The sequence below is a fragment of the Varroa destructor genome, unplaced genomic scaffold (genome assembly GCF_002443255.2).
Source record: "Varroa destructor unplaced genomic scaffold, Vdes_3.0 BEIS01000004.1, whole genome shotgun sequence".
Classification (NCBI taxonomy): Eukaryota; Metazoa; Arthropoda; class Arachnida; order Mesostigmata; family Varroidae; genus Varroa; species Varroa destructor.
The window spans coordinates 24,868,935-24,887,626 of record NW_019211457.1 but is presented as its reverse complement, the minus strand read 5'-3'; the positions used below and the strand labels follow the sequence as shown (position 1 = coordinate 24,887,626).

The following is an 18,692-nucleotide window of genomic DNA, read 5'->3' as shown; positions in this document are numbered from 1 at the left end:
GTATCGTCTGCCAAGCAAACTACGTTACCTTTCATGTGTTCATCTCTCTCCGTTAACTTACCTGTGCTTTTCGCATACATAGATCTATCTTGATTACTTTCCTCTGAGATTATAATTTTTAGCACCTTACTGACTTTTTCTTAGCATACTTGGTCTCTCAATCCCCCTCTCCTTGATATCCGTTTGTCCATAAATCGAACGATATCCTTGGCTTATTTTATCAATCACAATCACTAAGTACCTGCTTTGCTATTCCTAATATCATCTGAGACCTGTCGATAACATTAAGCATGCACCTGTTCATAATTATGGTCTTTATTTTTTTGTCACATTGATCTGCCTCATTTCTATGTCAGCTTGAACCTTTCCGCACTAACTGCATTCCGAGACGTCTCGCTATTTTCTTGGTGAATGTCAACCTGGGAAAATGCTATGTGGAGTTACACGTATCCTTTATTAGCAAGGATGCTATTCGTGCATTGCGTTGCATCGTTTCCTCAATCAACTTTTTTCGTCATCATTTCTAAGCAGCGCTAGGTTAACGCGTGTTTTCCTGAACTGTCGTATAGTTTCGTAGCGACAGGACAAAGAAAGACGATTAGTGGAAGCGCTTACAGGTTGATTTAGTGACGAGTTTACTGCAGCTAAAGTGTACGGAGATGTCGACGCATTAGGAATGCCTGACGCGTCTTGCTCTCGGGTTTTGTTGGAAAAGCGTTAGATATGGCGTCGGTAGCCGCCTACCGATCAAGAAAGCTGATCGATCGGTAAAGCACGCGAGACGTTGGCCACCAGGCGAAGAGGTAACCTGTTGCAGGTAAACGGGAGATCGTTACAAAGCCGTGGCAATGCGTTTATACACTATTCTAAAGATGGAAAGAATTAGTAACTTGATACACGAAGTCTTTTTGCGTAGTGTATGAAGTGTCGTGCATACACCGAAATTGCAAAAAATTCATGTAGACAGAACGCCACCATTATTACCATCAACGGAGACATGGTTTGAAAACAAGTGATTCAATAAAAGTTATGTTGATAGCCGACAAGTAAAGACCAGCTTAGTTCACGTGTTTTAAGTCCCGTTATAATTTGAGTAATCTTCGTAAGGTCCTAAACGATAGTAAATAAAATGTTGTCGGATATCGCATGGTGAAACAAGTTTGTTTTTATCTACAATTCGACATACGAGACACGTTTATAGGAATAGCTTGTTTCGGTGTGGCAGCTCATCTCGAGGGTAAACTCTTCCGAGTTTTTTTGCGGCAATAAATTCTACATACGAAAGGAACGGCGATCTTTCTCGGAAAAACTTGTATGGATCGAATATCTTCATTCCTCGACGTCGACATTTTACGACAACGCCTTGCAGAAAGATCTATTACAGCCAGTGTACTGGCACTTTCGCCCTTCAATGGGCAAAATCACTTGAGAAATGCAGCAGGAAATCGACGTACCCAATAAAAAAAAGTGTTAACGTAACTATTCCTGCTCACGCGTGTGCCATCGTATCGGAGTGCCTCAGTTCAATCGACTGTATCCTCATAACCGCATTGTCGGTATATGGTCCAGGCATTCTATTCAAACAGAATGTTTAGTAAAGAACTAAACAAAGTTGCAGTATACGCTGGATGGGGAATTTATGTGGGAAGACGCTTTTAAAGAGATTTTAAAAAGTACATCAAATGCACTGAGCCCTCAAAAGTATCGTAAGTAGTTGCTCTTTGCTGACGAAAGAACTTTCAGCAACACTGGCGGTCAGCTTAGAGAGAGCTAGATTGGGGCTAGCTCTAAGCTCAAAGGCTCTATCAAGGCTCTTACTTGGGCCTCACTAGGGACTTTTGGGGCAATAGATGTCCATAAATATGTTGCCCATAAGAAAACGTTGATTTATAGCGAAATTTTTCAGGTACAAGATTGAGGGCAAAAACGACCCATGACGTGAATAAGCGTCCAGAAATATAAGTTACGTAACAGTGTTGTTTGTTTAAACAAATTGTCTCACATTCCTTTTTATTTAGGCCTTGTATTTGTTGAAAGCCATCACGGAATAATGGGTATTTTAGATATGAGTGCGATAGTTTTACCTATTTGTTGTTACCTACCTTAAAGTTTTAAACTGAGTTAAGTTAATCGTTTCGTTTATCGGCGCTTCAGTTTATTAACAAGCGCACTACGAGTTGCGCATGCGCAACTAAACAGAGCCAGTCTGTCATAGTTACGATATTCACTACACATTTTTTCTTTAAAACATAAATGGAGCTACCCAGACAGCTGGTCGGTTTATTCAGATATATTTGTTGCTAGATAACCATAAGATACTTGTGTCGCTTCTAGGCAGTGTGTAGAGATGAGAAAGCGTACCGGTTTTATTCACGAACCTACTATGATTTACTTTATAAACACCAGCATCGTTTCTCACACTCGCTCATTCTTTATATTTTCCAGGCGGCTCAATTCATCCAGAATACGGCACCTGGTCACAAACGCAAAGAGGTATGTAGCAACACCACCCTAGTTTGTTTTTCAGCAGCAATACATAATACCTACTTTTGTATTTTCCATATTTATAGGAAATGCTATGGATCAATAGCTTCTATGGTATTTGCAAAACAAGGTCGAGTTCTGACGAATACTCTTGCACAATGCGATGTTGCCCGGACGCTGTTATCTTCGAGCTTTTTGTCTATTAAGCTCTCGGAAAAAGATTACACCAAGTTCATTTAAACTGTTCCTGTGATAATGCACTGGGTAACGTTTTTGCCTGTTAAATTTAAACACGCCGTAATCCAGGTTTGAGCTCAGCAAGCTATTATAATTCATTATTTGCAATTAATTTAGGTATCTCATGCTGGCAGGGCCAGTCTTTTAAAGTAACACCTAATGGCATAAGTATTGGACATAAGACACGAAAAATATTTTTTCAATTCTGTTCGAACAGAATATTTAATCGAGTGCCCCATTAAGAACGAACAGTTATTTACAGTGCACTTTATTTTTTTACTTATGTCTATGTACCACCACATTTTACTGCTGAATTTGTTGAAAGTGTTTAGGCCAGTTTATTATTAGTTATTAACGGGAATATATATAACGATAATTATTTTTCATATACTGTTTTCATATATACACGTATAATTGTCTATAGCGCTCCATTTTCTCTTCTGAATCAGCGAATTCAACATCACGAAGGTACTTATGGCCCGAAGCTGCTACTCTGCACCACAAGAACGCGCATTTTCCGCACAAAGAATTGAAGAGAATAGCAACACCCTGCTTCTCTTTACAAACGGTTATCCTTCTGTTTTTGGACTACTTGGAAAATATACTCATTAGAAGTTTCTTATCAACTTGTAAGCTCTGGTTCTTTGCTTGACGGATCTCTCGCTCAGTTTTCTTCAGTCGCACATTAGCGTAGGCATCAAGCAAAGAACCGTCATTACCAGAGTTAGCCGTTTGGTTAATCTCCTTTTTCCGCTTCTTCCGTAGTCGAATCGACCTTTCAAGCGCTCTTGCATAGTAACTAGCCTCGCGCTTAGCGTGGGCTATCTCGGTACGCAGACGTTGATCTTTTACCGCCTTTTCGTAGGCCAGTCGCTCCGAAAGGTGTGGCCAGCGGAAACGATGTAGGTACTTCATCGACCACAGGGCATCGTGGTACGGAGCACGTCGTTTGCCCCCCACCGGCTTAGCGTTAAGCGACTCCGCTACCATTTTTGCGATGCGCTTTTTCTCGAACTCCACCCAGCCCTCGGCAAAACGATGGTTTGGACGAGTCTTCCTGTCCAGTCTTTTAATCGGCTCGAAATAAATGCGCCCCACATTACCAAACACGGACAGGATCTCACGAGCTTTAGCGACTGTTAGTCCCTCGGGAATATAGCTCAGGTAAATTATGCCTGGGGTGTGTTTCTTCTTAGTGTTTTGATAGATAGGCTCGACTTGGTCGAACATCGAGGACTGGACGTCCTGTGATGTCGTCCGGACGCTTTCACCCGCACTGGTAGGATCTTCAATAAAATCTTCATCCACACCATTATTCTCACTATTTTCCTGGTGTTGTTCAGTATTACCGCCGTCACCGTCACAATCTTCGTCGGCATCTTTATGTTTTTCCCTCTTACTGCCAGAATCACTTTCGAATTCTACGGTCTCTTGAGGTTCAATTATACTGCTCCGTTCTTTCATCGTCGCTATAGTCCAAATAGGACCAGAGCCTGAGAACGGCTTTAATTTACTTCTATCCATTGGTGATGCAAGTTCTTCACTGCCCTCTGTAGTAGAATGTTCACGGCAAATACGAGTTGGCTTTCCGACGCCGGCGATTTTTGTAGGCCTACAACGGAACTTCTTTCGGGATTGTCTTTTTACCTTTTCATCACCTGTTTCTGCCACAGTTAACGCGGCAACAGCCATTATTAGTTTAAGACACAGGTTTGGTCCTTATAGACATACCGCTTTAACGACTTAGATCGACTCATTTTAACCTAGACCCTACTTAGCGCACATAAATGCACAGGATTGTTAACAATTTCAATTGGGCATTTAGATATAATTTCCGCAAGCACTAGTTACCACATCTGCTCACCGACTTCCCCTGGTACACAACAACGACATCGCAACAACGTGCTCGCACGGTACTGACCAAAGCAAAACAAGGTAAACTCCGACGCGCGAGAAGTTAAATGCAGGCCCGCATACCCTGACGTAGTTACGAAACGCGGCAAAATTTGAAACTGCTCTCTCTTCCTCAAACCGGCTGCTATTACCCTCTCCCATCGTAAATGTTGGTACTATTACTGGATATAGGGATACAAAGGGGAACGGAACATGTTCTGGGTCTGGAAACGCAAGAACCAATGCCGTGTAGCAAGAATGTCTGACTTCACTTTAAAGTTTCTGATTGGTTTCGTGGAATATTCGCTGTGTCAGTATGTTGTGTTATTGCATTTTTCGTCATTTTGTTGAATTGCAGTTTTTTTTATGATACTCTCATTATGGGCAGTTTTTGATCACCAAGTTTGTTTTAAGCGACAAGAAGACTATTTAAACACTAATATTGGGCGCTGGCGCTTTTTTTATTCTGGCGCTTTATTTAATATTAGCCAGCTTTTAATGTATGATAATATATTATCATTTAGTTTCGCTATTTTATTAATTTGTCTTCCACTTTAGTTAGCTCTTTGGTAAACTAACTTTGAGTTGATGCTTTGTATGGTTTCATGGTGTTTCTTTCAAAAGAAGATTCTTTTCTAATTGTCTAATAAGTAACAGTTATGCTATCCATATATCAGCAAATGGTAAACGATTCTGTTTTCAATGTAGACAAACATATGATGTTCGCAACATTCACATTTCTTTATAAAAATAATTATTGTAGATATGAACATTTGCTTAGTTGCATATTCAGCTTGTAAACAGCGTAAATCCTTTGATGTCGTCAAGTCTACAGTATACACCAGAAGTTAATTTGATAGCCCATAAGTCAAGTCCATAAACGACATGCTCGCAGTGCCAAATTAAGTTGTAACTTCAATTGTTGTTGTGGAGGTATATCGCATTTAGAACAACTATCTTTAGAATCTCTGCACTGCGCTTGGAACAGCCGCGATCCCACTGCTGCAGTCCAGTGATGTTGAAAGACATTGACACCAAAGGACTGAAACGACACTTAAGTGCAGCCGCATAAAAAAAACAGCGATTCTGTTTGCCAGAACGGAAAAATATACGTTCAGATATCGCTGGAAATGACGGTGGCTGTTCTGGCGACGTCAACTGACAAGACGTGAAATCGAAGACATGGCAAGGAGTGCCTGACTACTATAGTATATATATATATACAGGATAGGGCAAAAGTCACTTGACATTGGCCTTCATCTAACATCTGTATAATCTATTTGTAGATTGCATATTTATACAATAAACAACATTTATCTGAAATTTTCGCCCCTGTATATATATGAAACTAATGTGTTTGTTGATGTGTGTTTTTTTCCGAATCAAGGAACCTGTCTATCTCACTGACCCTCTGTCCGCGTCTGCTGGCAATGGTCACATCTCGCGGTAGCCGCTATCTTCCCTTCAGCGAACGTTCGCGATCGGCCATTGTTCTTTTTTCTCTATCTCGTGTAGCTAGCTTTTCAGCGGTAGTGGTAGCTGTTGCCTCTGCTGATGTTGCAATTTTCCCAGTAAAGCAGTTCGCTCGTTCTATAAACTGAATAAAGCGGTTTAAATAGGGACTTCTTGTCCGTTTGTAAGGCCTCCAGCTTGACAGCTTTAGCGCATGTGGTTCGGCCAATGGTGTTTTAACAGCGAAGTGGTTAATGCTATCTGATCTTCGTTTTAAAGCGATACTCAAGTTAATTCTAGACTCTTCTGGCATCGTTTTGGTTTTTATGCAAAGCTCAGCTGTTCAAATACAGCAGTCATTTCGTCGATGGACGTATCGATTATCTTTGGTTCCGACACAGGCCGACTAGCTGATCGGCCCTGCAGCGTTTTAGGCCAGACTAGCCGCTTGAGCAAATTTTGTAAAACTGTCAGTTCAATGCATAAATATATTTATGTGTGAATCTTCGAACTTCAGTGGTCTACCATCATCGTGGCAAGAATAAAGAGTAGGTGGGGCAACCGTTCATTTACCATTGGGTAACTACATCCAAATATATTCTTATTCTTGAAAATACCTAGACAAAAAAGGTAGAAAAATTTAAAGAGGGCGAGGATAAGCGTGTCGGCAATTGTTTCGTACCATGCTACGAACGCTATCGCTGTGGTTGTATTGTCCAAACATGAAACAAGCGTTCATGTAGAACTCATCATGTTTCTTCCTAACACCGTGCGCTGCTCGGCTGACGTCTCGCGCGATCCGTTGCAAATTATCGATTATTTCAGTAATGATTTATACAGGTGTCAAGAACTTTCTTCTTCGAGACTTTGGCCGTCGATTTTAGTTCAATGTCAGTCGGCATCGTCGCCAACAGTATCAAGACTGCCCCTGGGGCAGGAGCAGACGACTAGAAATGAGCAGCCATTAATCGTCAGACAACATCAAGCAGTGGCTGTTATATTAGGTTTAAGAGGAAACGCAACAAAGCTAGGTACATGAGTGACGAATGAGACACCACTCCTTCGTATCGATTGTTAATATGGGCTCAGCTTCCGAGCCTGATGATAACACGGAATCGAAAAGTTGATCATAACAGATCACACAAGAGTCTGATAGAGAGCTCACAGTGACCCAACAGAGAGTGGGCGCACACTGTTCTGTAAACATCCTGTAAAGTGAGCCGTGTTAAGGTTGGTCAGTCTTAGACCTGCGGAGAACTGATTGTCGCGTTTATTTGCTGAATAAAATACATCCTGTGAATAAACGCACTCAGAATGAACGTTCGGTCATAGCTTGTCACCAAAAACACTGAACGCGTATAGTCTAGCCTACCAGACCGTCGATACAAGGTACAGCGCCTTTTCGCGATTGAGCAGCGTGCAAGAATTGTATCGAAAGACATATATATATATATATCTCAGTTGGGATATATGTGTTGTTTATTTGTAAGCAGCACCTAAATAGAAACAGTTATATGAAAACAGAAGCTTCAATGAAACTTTCTGGATATACATAGACAGGGACATTTGCCACTGCCGCATGTGTTCAATAGCTTCGTTTTAATAAAACCTTGTGGGCCTTTTTAAAAGTTTCCGTTTTCAATTAGGCGAAAAAGTTTTCGTTGTTATCGCGACAATAGTATGTAAATTCGCTAAAGTCTCACTCAAATAGGCCAAATGTAAAACAATTTGCAGTTACACGGAAAATCTGTTACAGAAGAGTTAAGAAAGACGTAAAGAGTCTAAAACAGGCTAACTGTTGGGACGTATATAAACGATCTGGTTATCGATAAACTCTCTCCTCTCAAAAATGGCCGCTAATTTTAACACTGAAATTCTGGGATCATTAGAAATGATATTTGGGCGAGTTTAATGAGCCCTTTCATTGTAATCCCTGAATCTTGTCTTACGGAAGTCTTTTCAGAGCCCTCGGACCACATATGAATAGAGGCAACAACGTAGACTCCCAATTTTGGGCAGCCAAGGTAATTTTTAGCTTAAGGCAGATTCGTCTGGGGCAAACTTGAACAGCAAACACAAATATTCAATTTTTGCGATGACGAATTTGTGCTTCTGTTCTAGACAGAGTTGGCTTCCTTTTGGTCTTAAAAATGGCATATGAATAACAAGCAGCCCGCTAAAATTTGACAAAGGAAATGAAGTATTTGCGAGAACAATACTTTTTATTTTGCTGTTGTTGAAGCTTTGTTTACCTAGTTCTGTTCATAGCCGTTCTTCTTAGTTCGATGCAAATTTCTGATGTTGGTTTCTATAGCGAATTGGCGATGAATATGAAACCCAATGTTATTTAATCAGATGCGGCCTAGCATTTGTTGCAGTCTAGAAATTAATGCTTAGCAGAGAAATCCTAAGATATCAATTTCTAAATAGTAGACACCGTATAGATATCCCAGTACTTCAAGGGACTCGCAACATGAACACCCAAAGCACTTGCAAATTTGTGACATAATCAAAATCAATTGTATATCAAACAAAGTCTATATACGGATCTACGTAATCAGTTTATCGCCGTATCACTAGTTGTTCGATTTCATTCTAAAAAAACTGTCTGATCATCGTAGTAGATCTTAATGAAGATATACGTTATATCCAGAAACTGCTAATCATGGTAATACTCGATGGGGGAATATATATATATATATATATATATATATATATATTCACGTGGAAGAAGAACTATTTGATTTATCGAAAAGTATATATCGACCGAACCCGTGATAAAGCGATTTGATGATATTGATGATACTGAAGAAAACCGTCCAAGCAAATGCGTAGGTTTCTCTTGATTGCTTGTCCATGTATTCCCTCTTCTATTTAAAAGTCATCAAATCTTTTTGGCGAGAGTCCGACGCAGCTGTGTGCATATAAGCATGAACCAGTCTGTATCCGTGTAACTCGGTGCATGCGATGGCGACGCGTGTTTTATACTATAGCGAATTGGGTAAACTTAAGTCTGTTTGACTGCAGCTGACTAACGACGGCATTTAGTTGATGACATAGGCAGCGCCAAAGGCAGTACCGATGATGTAACCAGCATAATTTCCCAAATGAAAACGAAAAAAGAAAAAACCGAAGAAGACGAAGACGGTCGAAAAAAGCAGACGTAACTGGAGGAAGAAGGACCCTTAATAATTCTGTGCGTTTATGTATTTAAATGAAGAAACGCGAATTATTTCAAAGGGAACTGCATCGAACATGCTTTTCTGCGTGATGCGACGTGGCGTATGCGCTGATCGACGATTGGCGCGGATGCTATAACAGGATATATATATATATATATCCTGTAATAGCATTGTATAAACACGCCTGGTTAAACGAAATCAAATGATTCGTAGGGCCCATCAGTAATTATTTCCTTATCTAAATTTACGCAGTAAGCGCATTTCGTTGGTTAGAAGTTACATGTGTCAAGGTAAACGGGAAGCCATGAAAGCACTCTGGGTTGAAATTTGTTATTTTTTTTTATTGAACTATTAAGTTTAAGTTGCTCACAGCTTGCTCTCACACTTGGTCATCTTCAATTTTTGGTGGAACTCGATGCTTGCGAGCAGATTGATTTTATTTACTGGCATCTAAAAGAGATAAACATAACGGCCTTGAATAATATAATTGTTGTTTTGCAATTTAGTAACAAACTGTTGATTTAGATATAAGGATCCGGCATGACCAATAAGAGCCCATACGTATACTCAAAATGTTCAAGGTTCCCATGTAGTTTTTGTCCTTCCTCAAATTTTATTTAGATTGTTCAAAAGTGGGAAATATGGTGCTCAAAGTAACAGCCAGACAAGTCCCGCTAGTGGCCGTCAATTAGCTAATCGAATAGCGTTGATCCTTCAATGGACTATTTACAGAAATTGGGAATTTCTTGTCGAGGAACATGCATAATATCTAAGGCTTAGAAGCAAACACGCAAAATGGTCACTCCATCCATAGAAGTCTTTGCGTTGTCCTATTATTTGATTGCAAGAATAGGCGATATCTGAGGCCGTCCGGTCTTTTTGTGTTCAGCGCAGAATGAGCGTTCAATAGAATATATCTTTCTTCCTCAAATCCAACGTCTAAACTGAATATCATCTAAAAAAAGAAAAATTGATCTATATATCGAAATGCCCATAGAGCAATAGCTGAACAGCGTGGTACTATTGTTGGAACAACGATAAACTTGTATAGCCGTATACTGGCGCTACAGTTTCTAGGTGTAACACCTACATGTAAATGACCGTCCGTATCTTCACTATATATGGCCGCAGTTGATTTTTTTTTTGTTGTCCTCGTGTTCGAATAGTTCGTTTTTTTTCTGATGAAAGTAATAGCGTTTTTCTGCAAGAAAAACAACTATAACAGATCATCAATTATGCCCATGAACAGTCATGTCAGATTGCTATGTCTGATGTCTCTTCGAATAAATGAATTCGTTGATATAGCTGATATCGTCAAAAAACCGACTGTAGATTGGCAATGGTAACGCCGTATGTATAGTCCTTTTTGTTTCGAGCGACCACTTCATCGTGTATATATTCAACTTGACTTCAGTAAACATCTGAATATGTTCGTCTATACATATAGTAGAAATGCCGTGTTGAAGTAAGTGGTGTCTTTTTTCGAATCTTTCCAACAGCTGGTTCTGTCCAAATTTGTCATGTTTTTTGAATTGTTGCCACGACTGTAGCAGACGATGCGGCCCACGCCAAATACAAAGTAGCTCTAACAGGTGGCGGTTTCTGCCTTTAGACGTGCTGCTCTTTGTTTGGTTGCTGGGTCATCGACCAGACTGTTCTCTAACTTTACATAGGGCTCACCTAGCCACGACATCAACAGCCGAAGCGTTCGGCGTAGTGGTCGTCACACACTGTGTTAGTTACATTTACGCAGGCTGCTCGTACTCGTGTTTACTTGCGGTTATAGCCGTTACGGACGCTGGAACCGACGAGGCTATTAACAATGGCCGCCAGCCGCCGTCTGTCTCGTTGGCGCTGGCGCCGGCGCAAACCATCACCACGATCGTTTTGGTACATGTGTGCTGCTGCTGCTGCTGCTGTTGCTATTGGTGATGGTGATGATGGCGACTGGCATCGCCAACGTTACTGTCAGGACCGGTGATAGTTTCGGTGGAGTTCTTTGCATGACCTTGGGAAAGCGTTCGGCCCCGACGAGCATCCGTTTATACGAGCGCCGCATGGCGTGCAGTGACGGCGATGGTGACCAACGCAGCCGTAAAGCGACCGCGGTCCCCTGCATCATGCCAAAGACCGCCGGCGTGGCATATTTAGCTGGCGGTCGGTACTGCACGGTGTTGTCCGGCGCTGCAATTGTTTCGATCACTACTATCGCATACGTCTTTTGGCACTGCTCCTGCGCCGCAGCAAAACTTTCTAGTGCTGATGACGGTATGTATGTGTCTGTGGCTGTCTATGGCTATGTTTATGTGCGTGTGTCTGTGTATGCGTGTGTTAGTGCGGGTAGGGACGTTTGGCCGCTGATCGTTTCGCCTGGCCATCGCTGCTATCCTGGCTACTGGCGTCATCAGCCAACAGCGAAGGGTTGGCGAGTCTCTTTTTGCCATACCGAAGCTGTGCAGAACAGAGGGCGACTGCAAAAGCAATGGTGATAACAACAACAACAACAACCACCACGGGGCAATTCTTAACAAAACAGTACGAGTCAAGCAGACGATGCAAGGGAAACCGGCAATTCTTAGTGGTTATACACTGCCATTTTGCCGCGATAGTCGAATCCGCTGTCGTTGTGGATGCTGTAACGACGACAGACAATAATGGCAGGGGCAGTTCGCGTCTGCTGATATTCTTGTCGGCATCGCCTATTCCGAATCGTCTGCCCGAATATGCAGGCGCATGGTACTGTAGCATTCACAGCACCGCTTCAACCTTCAGCACGATCGCGTTCTAGAAGACTGTAGAACCTGTGGGTGCTGAATTGTTTCTGGATGTAGGGAATTATACTGCGAGAAGTAGTAACGTTTGATTTAGCTGTTATATCAATGGGATGGCTGTTGTTATGCAATTGAATAGTCTTCGTCAATCTGTCAAACTGGAAATGAATCGTCGCGTGGGTATCAGGTTATGGTGGGAAATTATCAATGAGCACAGAGATAAAGTACAATGTCTTCCATATATTAGCGGAATGTACTTGAGCGCGATGTAAGAGGGGCAAAAGATCAGAAAGACGTAAATACGGACTTTTAAGAGTAATGTTAATGGGTCTAGGTAATGAGTGGTTTATAATGGTATCAACTGCGATTCCGAATAATGGCTTTGCCAATGCGTCGTCACTAACGACTCTTCATTTAATAATAATTTCATTGTGCGCATTTACTTATTTATTGATCTTTTCCACAAGCATGCGCTTTGAGAGCAGGATCCACCCGGTATGTGCTGTGTTTTTCAGAGCTATTACGCAACCAAATATGGCCAAATTTCCAACCCAGTAAACACTGTAGGTGAGCAGTCAGCAGGGAGAGTTATGACGCGAAAAATGCGCGATAGCACCCTATCTCTTAGTCGTCGTCTACGTAATAGCATATATGAATTTGGTTCGACATTAGTCATACTACAATCTGCAGCACGTCCGATTGCTTTAAACATAGGCTTTTCGCATATTGAAAGAGCGAATTTTTCCTTTCTGAGCTTTTTTGTCATAGTACAATAAAAAGACGCCGGACGATTTCCAACGGCACCAGCGGGTATTTACCTGCGCGCGAGAACTAAGAGGTATCCCCTCACAAAAGAGGCCCATGAGCTCTTTTTTAAAAGAAACAAACGCAAACGGCTACTAGAAAGTACACCGGTAGCCAAACTTTTCGTAACGCCAAAAGGCTTCGCCGCGGCTTAGGACAGAAAAACCGTCAAAACTCTGCCATCCTCACGTATATTATAACTGTTTATTCAAGGCAGGCTTATTTCTACTTTACTGTGTTTCTGCTAAAGAGGGCGAAGAGCCGGACGAAATGACGTTGCGGAGCTTCTACGAGCCGTAGTTTAGAATCGCTACGAACGCTGTTGCTAACTCCACATGCTCCTACTATCGCTAGTGCCATCCTTATTTCTGGATCTACAAGTGGCGTGTGCGTTCGAAAACAAGGCAGCAAAATGAGCCTGAGCCGGTTTCTGCTTCGACCGTGGAACTACGTCGAGCTCCACTTACGTCGTTGCTGTTCCTCCGACTGTTGAGATCGCCAGCCAACGCTCCGCTAGCGTCAGGGCAAGGACTCCCTCCAAGGTCTTCTCATTTCTAGCTAGCACAAGAGCTACTACCACTGTTCTTGGACGGGAGGTGCATTGATGGAACCGACAGCATCATTTGCGCGTCGCCACTGTCGCCGGCATTCGACGCTGAACACTACGTCGTCTTTTCAACTGAGCTGCGTTGAAGGGCGATTTGGGTTGAACTGACTGGGATGACAACCGCCACGACGATGCCCCACTGCTATTGTCGTTGTTGTTCCTTTTTAGCAGCTTTTCAGCATAGTTCTATAAAGCGTAGAATACTATGTTCTATGAAGCATATTGTGTTACCACCCTTACAGCGACGGTAACAGGCGAGAGTCTAATGTCATGCTACTCAAATGGGACCGGTTAACGTTGCGCTCTACGTGCATCGGTCCAACAATGCGAAGAGCAATGCGTGCGCTGACTAGCGCTCCTTGTGGTGTGGCGTTTGCTACCGTCACAGAGCCGTCGTCTTTGCCGAGTCTCGAAGCGGTTCAGAGCTAAGCCTGATCTGAGGCGGTACGAAGAAACTAGCAGAAGGGAGTGAATACAGGGAAACAAGCAGGAGCAAGACAATGCCAAGGCATATATATATATACGTATATATATGGCGAGAAGTGGAAATAAAGGGAAAACAAACCACCATCACATCAGCCACGCTAGCCGCCCCGTGACAGGTCTTCAATCGCGCTTGTTGCTATGATTGCCGTTGGCGCTAGTATTAGCAATGCTGGCTTTGCCGAGACTCGTGAATTCACTGTTTTCTGACGATTTAGACTTTACGGTGTACTGCCGCTACGGCTGTTATTGGTGCGGCTGATTTTGCTGGGAGTAGTGGTTGCTTAGGGGGGTACGGGGGCTTTTTGGGATACAGCAGTAATAGGTAGTGTAGAAACGTGTGGAGCTGTACAATTTCTGCTGCTGTAATAGCAGAAATAGCCGAAAAACCATAATGACGATCGAAAATTGTTCTATGACTTTATAACGATATACGATGTTGAATGAAGGACGTAATGCTCAGCAACGTGACGGGCATACCATAGCACGATGCGATGGCAGGGGCAGCAGTTACATGAGCAACGATTGCAAAAGGTGGCAAAAAAAAGTCCTCCGGAAGATTGTGTCTTTCATTCTTCTATCAGTTGCTGATTGAAGGGCAGTTCCATACGACATATATGGATAGGTTTTTTTCGGGGGGGGCAAAATTGTCGATGGCAGTGATTCCACGATGTTGCCTTTGACAGTGGGCCGCTAAGAATGGATGATACCTTGTGCTGAGAGTAATGTCACAAATAACTAACGGATGGCCTGGTGAACAATGGAGTAGTCAAGCGTGGTTGCGGTCAACGTGGTTTATTATGTTGTAGGTTTGCTTCGCTTTCTTTACCGCACAAAATATGATGGACGGGCTTTTAGTTTAGTTTAGGTAACACATATTAAGTGAAAACAGAGGCAGTTCTACTGTCACGCAAGTATACGCAGCGTAAACTGATCTGCTGCCACAGTATAGCAAGTAATCACGGTATTATGTGTTCGATTTTGTTATTTCTAAAACATGTTTGACGATTGTACCTTTTTATTAACTGACAACACTCTTAAGCACATGCTTTGCATCGGACACTCGCAACGTACAACGATTAAAACCGTGTGTCATCGAGATTCGTTCTTGTAGAGAACTCGATCTGAAGAGGACTGCATGCAGCTTTCGGTCTCTGCAGTCCTGAAAGTGATACACTGTATCCGTTCGAATGTCACGTTTTATGTATATTACTGCGAAATTCCCACAGCTGCGCAGGGGCATTTCGAATCTTAGATAGGCAAGGCTACACGGTATAATTAATCTGAATTTATATATTCTAATTAATATGATTATCTAAGCATACGCGCCTTTCTTGAATCACCGACTTCAAATGATAAACGTTGACGAGTTTCTCATGGCATACTTTCTTGCTCGTCTTCGTGTTGTGCTTTTTTGTCTCCTGTTAAGCCATCGTAACGTCAAATACAAATCGGTGTATGTGTGTTGTGAATTACTGTGTTGTTTATGGCCTCATAATGGAGAAGCAGACCCTTTACAGGCCAATTTTGTCTGAGGACATTATGTACCGTAGTTGGAGATAAGTGAAAATTCCACACAGACTGTTGCTGGAAAATTAATGGTCAGAGATATGAAGCTGAAATCATGTATGGCAATACGGAAGTAATGTGGTGACATGAGTTGAAACATAATAACAGAAACCTAATAAAAAGAAGGTAGAGAAACATCTAACCTAAAGTAACCTTTTTCTTGGGCACACTGTGATGAGAAATTAAATATTGTCTTGAAAGTGTTTTCTATTGACATCTCCCTAGGTTTAAAACACTGAGTTCATACACCAAGTGTTTAAGTGGCAAAATAATTAGTAAGCGTTGATAACTTCAGCTACTTTACTTCCATGTGTATACTATCAAATGAAAATTCGTTCTTGACTAGACTTTTCACGCCTTTCAGTTTTCATCATTACGCTAATTAGATAGAGACATGATTCATTTATAATGAGTACAAACTTGCATTTCCGTAAATTGAAATCTAAATCATTTTCTTAGCAAGAACCGGTTGAATTCGTTAATTGATATGAAACTGCAGAGGAATTGGCAGCGGAGGATACGGCGCCGAGGAAAAGGGGGTAGCTCACGTACCGTCACGATGGGTCGTAGACGTGATGTCATCATTCTAATTCCTAACTACTGTAGATATGATTGCTGGCCTGTCTCACAATTGCCTGCCTATGCTAGGATGATTGGCTACATAGCCTGAGTTGGTTACGATTGTGTATACGAAACGACTTACTACACACGGCCAGTGGCATATGGTGCGGTCGAGAAGAGAAGCGGCTGATGCAGATATGCATGAAGGAATGGAGGAATGGCTCTATTCGGTTCAGGGTCCCACCAGACGAGCACGTTCTATGGCAGCGAATGGTTCACAAACATGAAAAAAAAACGGGAGTAGCAGCGTTGCAATTCCAATGGGGCTTATACGGTCACGACGATGACGAAGACGATGGTCGAACGAGTAGTCAACCGTATACAGATATATATATATTAGTAATTCAGTCAAGGAACCGTTACTTTGCTTATTATTGCACACAAACGCGACTGTCAGCGAACCAGTCATATCTGCGTGATCTGCTGGAAAAGTGGTGGCTGTGGGCAAGTGCATTGTATTTGTAATTTGTGCCCATATGCAATGACTGCAAACAGTCGAGACTTACTAATGTTTTTTTTTTTTAATGCTAGAGTTACACCAATACAACTAACGCATGTAACAATACGAACAGATTTGCAATAACAAATCGAACACTTCGTCTATAAATGAAATGATCGTGTAGCCGAATCAAAACCAGATGAGCAAATATCTGAAGGGATTCAATGGAGTAGCAAAATGTGTAATGTACGTGTTTATTAAATAATAAATAATGGCCAGCAAAAAGAATTATGATCCGAGGGTTTTGTCAAGTGTTCAACTAGCCAGCAGGTTACTCGGCTAACTGATCTGAATAACTAATCCCATAAAAGCTACAACCCATTATATGGCACAACATTCTCGACCGTGGATCTACCGAGTGGCATTTGTAACTAATCACAGGTTCCCGCCACCACTGCCTGTGTAATAGGGTGTTTCTAGTGGTGGATTGAAGGCGCATCGTAATATAGTGAATCACATCCGTTGCTAGTACAAAAGCTACCAGCAGCCGTAATGTAAATGTTACAGATACATTACGAGCAGTGAAGCGCCGACCTGATCTTTTTAGAAAAGCTGTTTATAGAGGGAAATGCTGCAACGGAACGGTTGACAGTATTATTATTATTTGCATTTGTTTGTGCTGCCAGCGCAAATATGGAGAACGCATAGAAATTCAATATGTCTGGAAATTGGCCTGTGAATATATAATTATTATATAGTGTGATGAATATTGCGACTGAAATATACAATATGCAGATTCGTTAATTAATCGCATCAGGAGTTACAGGAGATCGTACCCTTAGTAGGCAGCCGATGCTAAATAAGCACTGAGAACAATGTTCAAAAGATAGTAGGTAAGGTAGTCTCTGTTTAATATCATACAGTAATAACAATAATGATAATAAGAATCATAATATCCTCTGAGAGAAAAAAGTTTCAACAATCAGTTGTTCGGCTGATTTTTCAGTCATTAGTTCACGTTGCTCCACACGGGCGGACAAAGCGTTATTGTGGCGAAAGGTGCTAGTTCGGACAGTCCCGAGTGTCGAAAATGATCGGACGCGAACGTATACGCTTGTATCGCTCGTGTATGCATAAATACGTACTTTGACAGAGACATATGCATTGTGCAGACGCCGAATGGCTTGGAGATCGCTGCTGCAATCACGAATAGGGGTCGTATATCGGCCATACACAGTTGTACTTCGAAAGCTCTTGAAATACAGAACATCGGTGGACGCGTGTATTTATGGCGCGACGATTAAGATGTATATATATTCATGTATTCAGACGTATTGTTTTTCTGCTTGTGTTAACAAACGTTTGGGTACGTATATGCCAATAGAGTCAACCGAAGACGCGGATTTCAGGTCTGGGTTGATCTCCTTGTGATCCTCTCGTGTTTTGTGCCATTTCATGAAGTTTACGATAGAGGATTGGGTTCGACACAAGTATTCGCAAGCCGCTCCGTAGAGACGCACTGAGTTGAAGCATTTTCGTTGGTGAAAGGTTGACAATGAACACAGGGTTAGATTGTGTGAAATTAGCTTTAAAGGCGTTTCCGGACAAATTGTGTGCATCGTGTACATGTGAATGTTAATTGGCGCCTCAGGCAAGGCTTGGCAAAAAAGTAGGAAGAAAAGTGAGTTCTAATGCCATTCTTGTTGTCCCGAGGCAATGGTGTATGAAACTTTTACTCGTAAGGTATTGGTTCGTAGCTCAACAGCCCTGGAAGCACGGCATACATTAAGGTACGAATGAGCTTAAAGCGAATGAATATTTGGTAAAAAAATTTTAGAATCAACCGAGGTGTTTATCGACAATGGAAATGTTCGGTTCAGGAATATCTTAATACGCACCTGACATTTCATTAAAAAAAAAAAGAACGGCTGGCTGATCGTATATTAGATTGCAGGCATATAATCGGTGGTATGCACATAGAATCGTACCAAGATAGAGGCACGCAGAGTCCAGTACTGCTATACGTAGCAAACCAATTTAATAACTGTATCAGCCATAACTTTTTTTTTTCACTGAGTCTCATTGCGTGTCAAGTGGCCGGTCTGCTTGTCTTTTTTATTGTTTTGGCGTGCAATATCTGCACGTAACAC

General features: G+C 41.8%; 2 protein-coding genes across 35 annotated transcripts in view; one reads left to right on the top strand and one right to left on the bottom strand.

Moving 5' to 3' along the window:
• Nucleotides 1-18,692, top strand: part of heph (polypyrimidine tract-binding protein 1 heph) — a 327,260-nt gene that overhangs the window by 214,078 nt on the left and 94,490 nt on the right. For 31 of the 34 annotated variants that reach the window (XM_086986952.1, XM_086986936.1, XM_086986932.1 and 28 more), the window contains one exon: nt 2,446-2,493. In XM_086986952.1, coding sequence (XP_086843078.1) covers nt 2,446-2,493 — 48 coding nt within the window. Of the gene's footprint in view, nt 1-2,445; nt 2,494-4,820; nt 4,929-9,552; nt 11,517-18,692 lie in introns of those variants that run through there. The other 3 variants (XM_086986955.1, XM_086986956.1, XM_086986954.1) reach the window with 3 other exon arrangements.
• LOC111248819 (activator of basal transcription 1-like) lies at nt 2,974-4,673 on the bottom strand. Its single transcript, XM_022801814.2, has 2 exons — nt 4,586-4,673; nt 2,974-4,385 (listed from the first exon to the last, which is right to left on the bottom strand). Exon 2 carries the CDS (start codon nt 4,243-4,245, stop codon nt 3,310-3,312), a length of 936 nt encoding a protein of 311 aa, XP_022657549.1. The 5' UTR covers nt 4,246-4,385; nt 4,586-4,673; the 3' UTR covers nt 2,974-3,309.

Excerpts from the sequence above, each read along its gene's own strand:
- LOC111248819 (XM_022801814.2), bottom strand. The coding sequence starts at position 4,245 with ATGGATAGAAGTAAATTAAAGCCGTTCTCAGGCTCTGGTCCTATTTGG.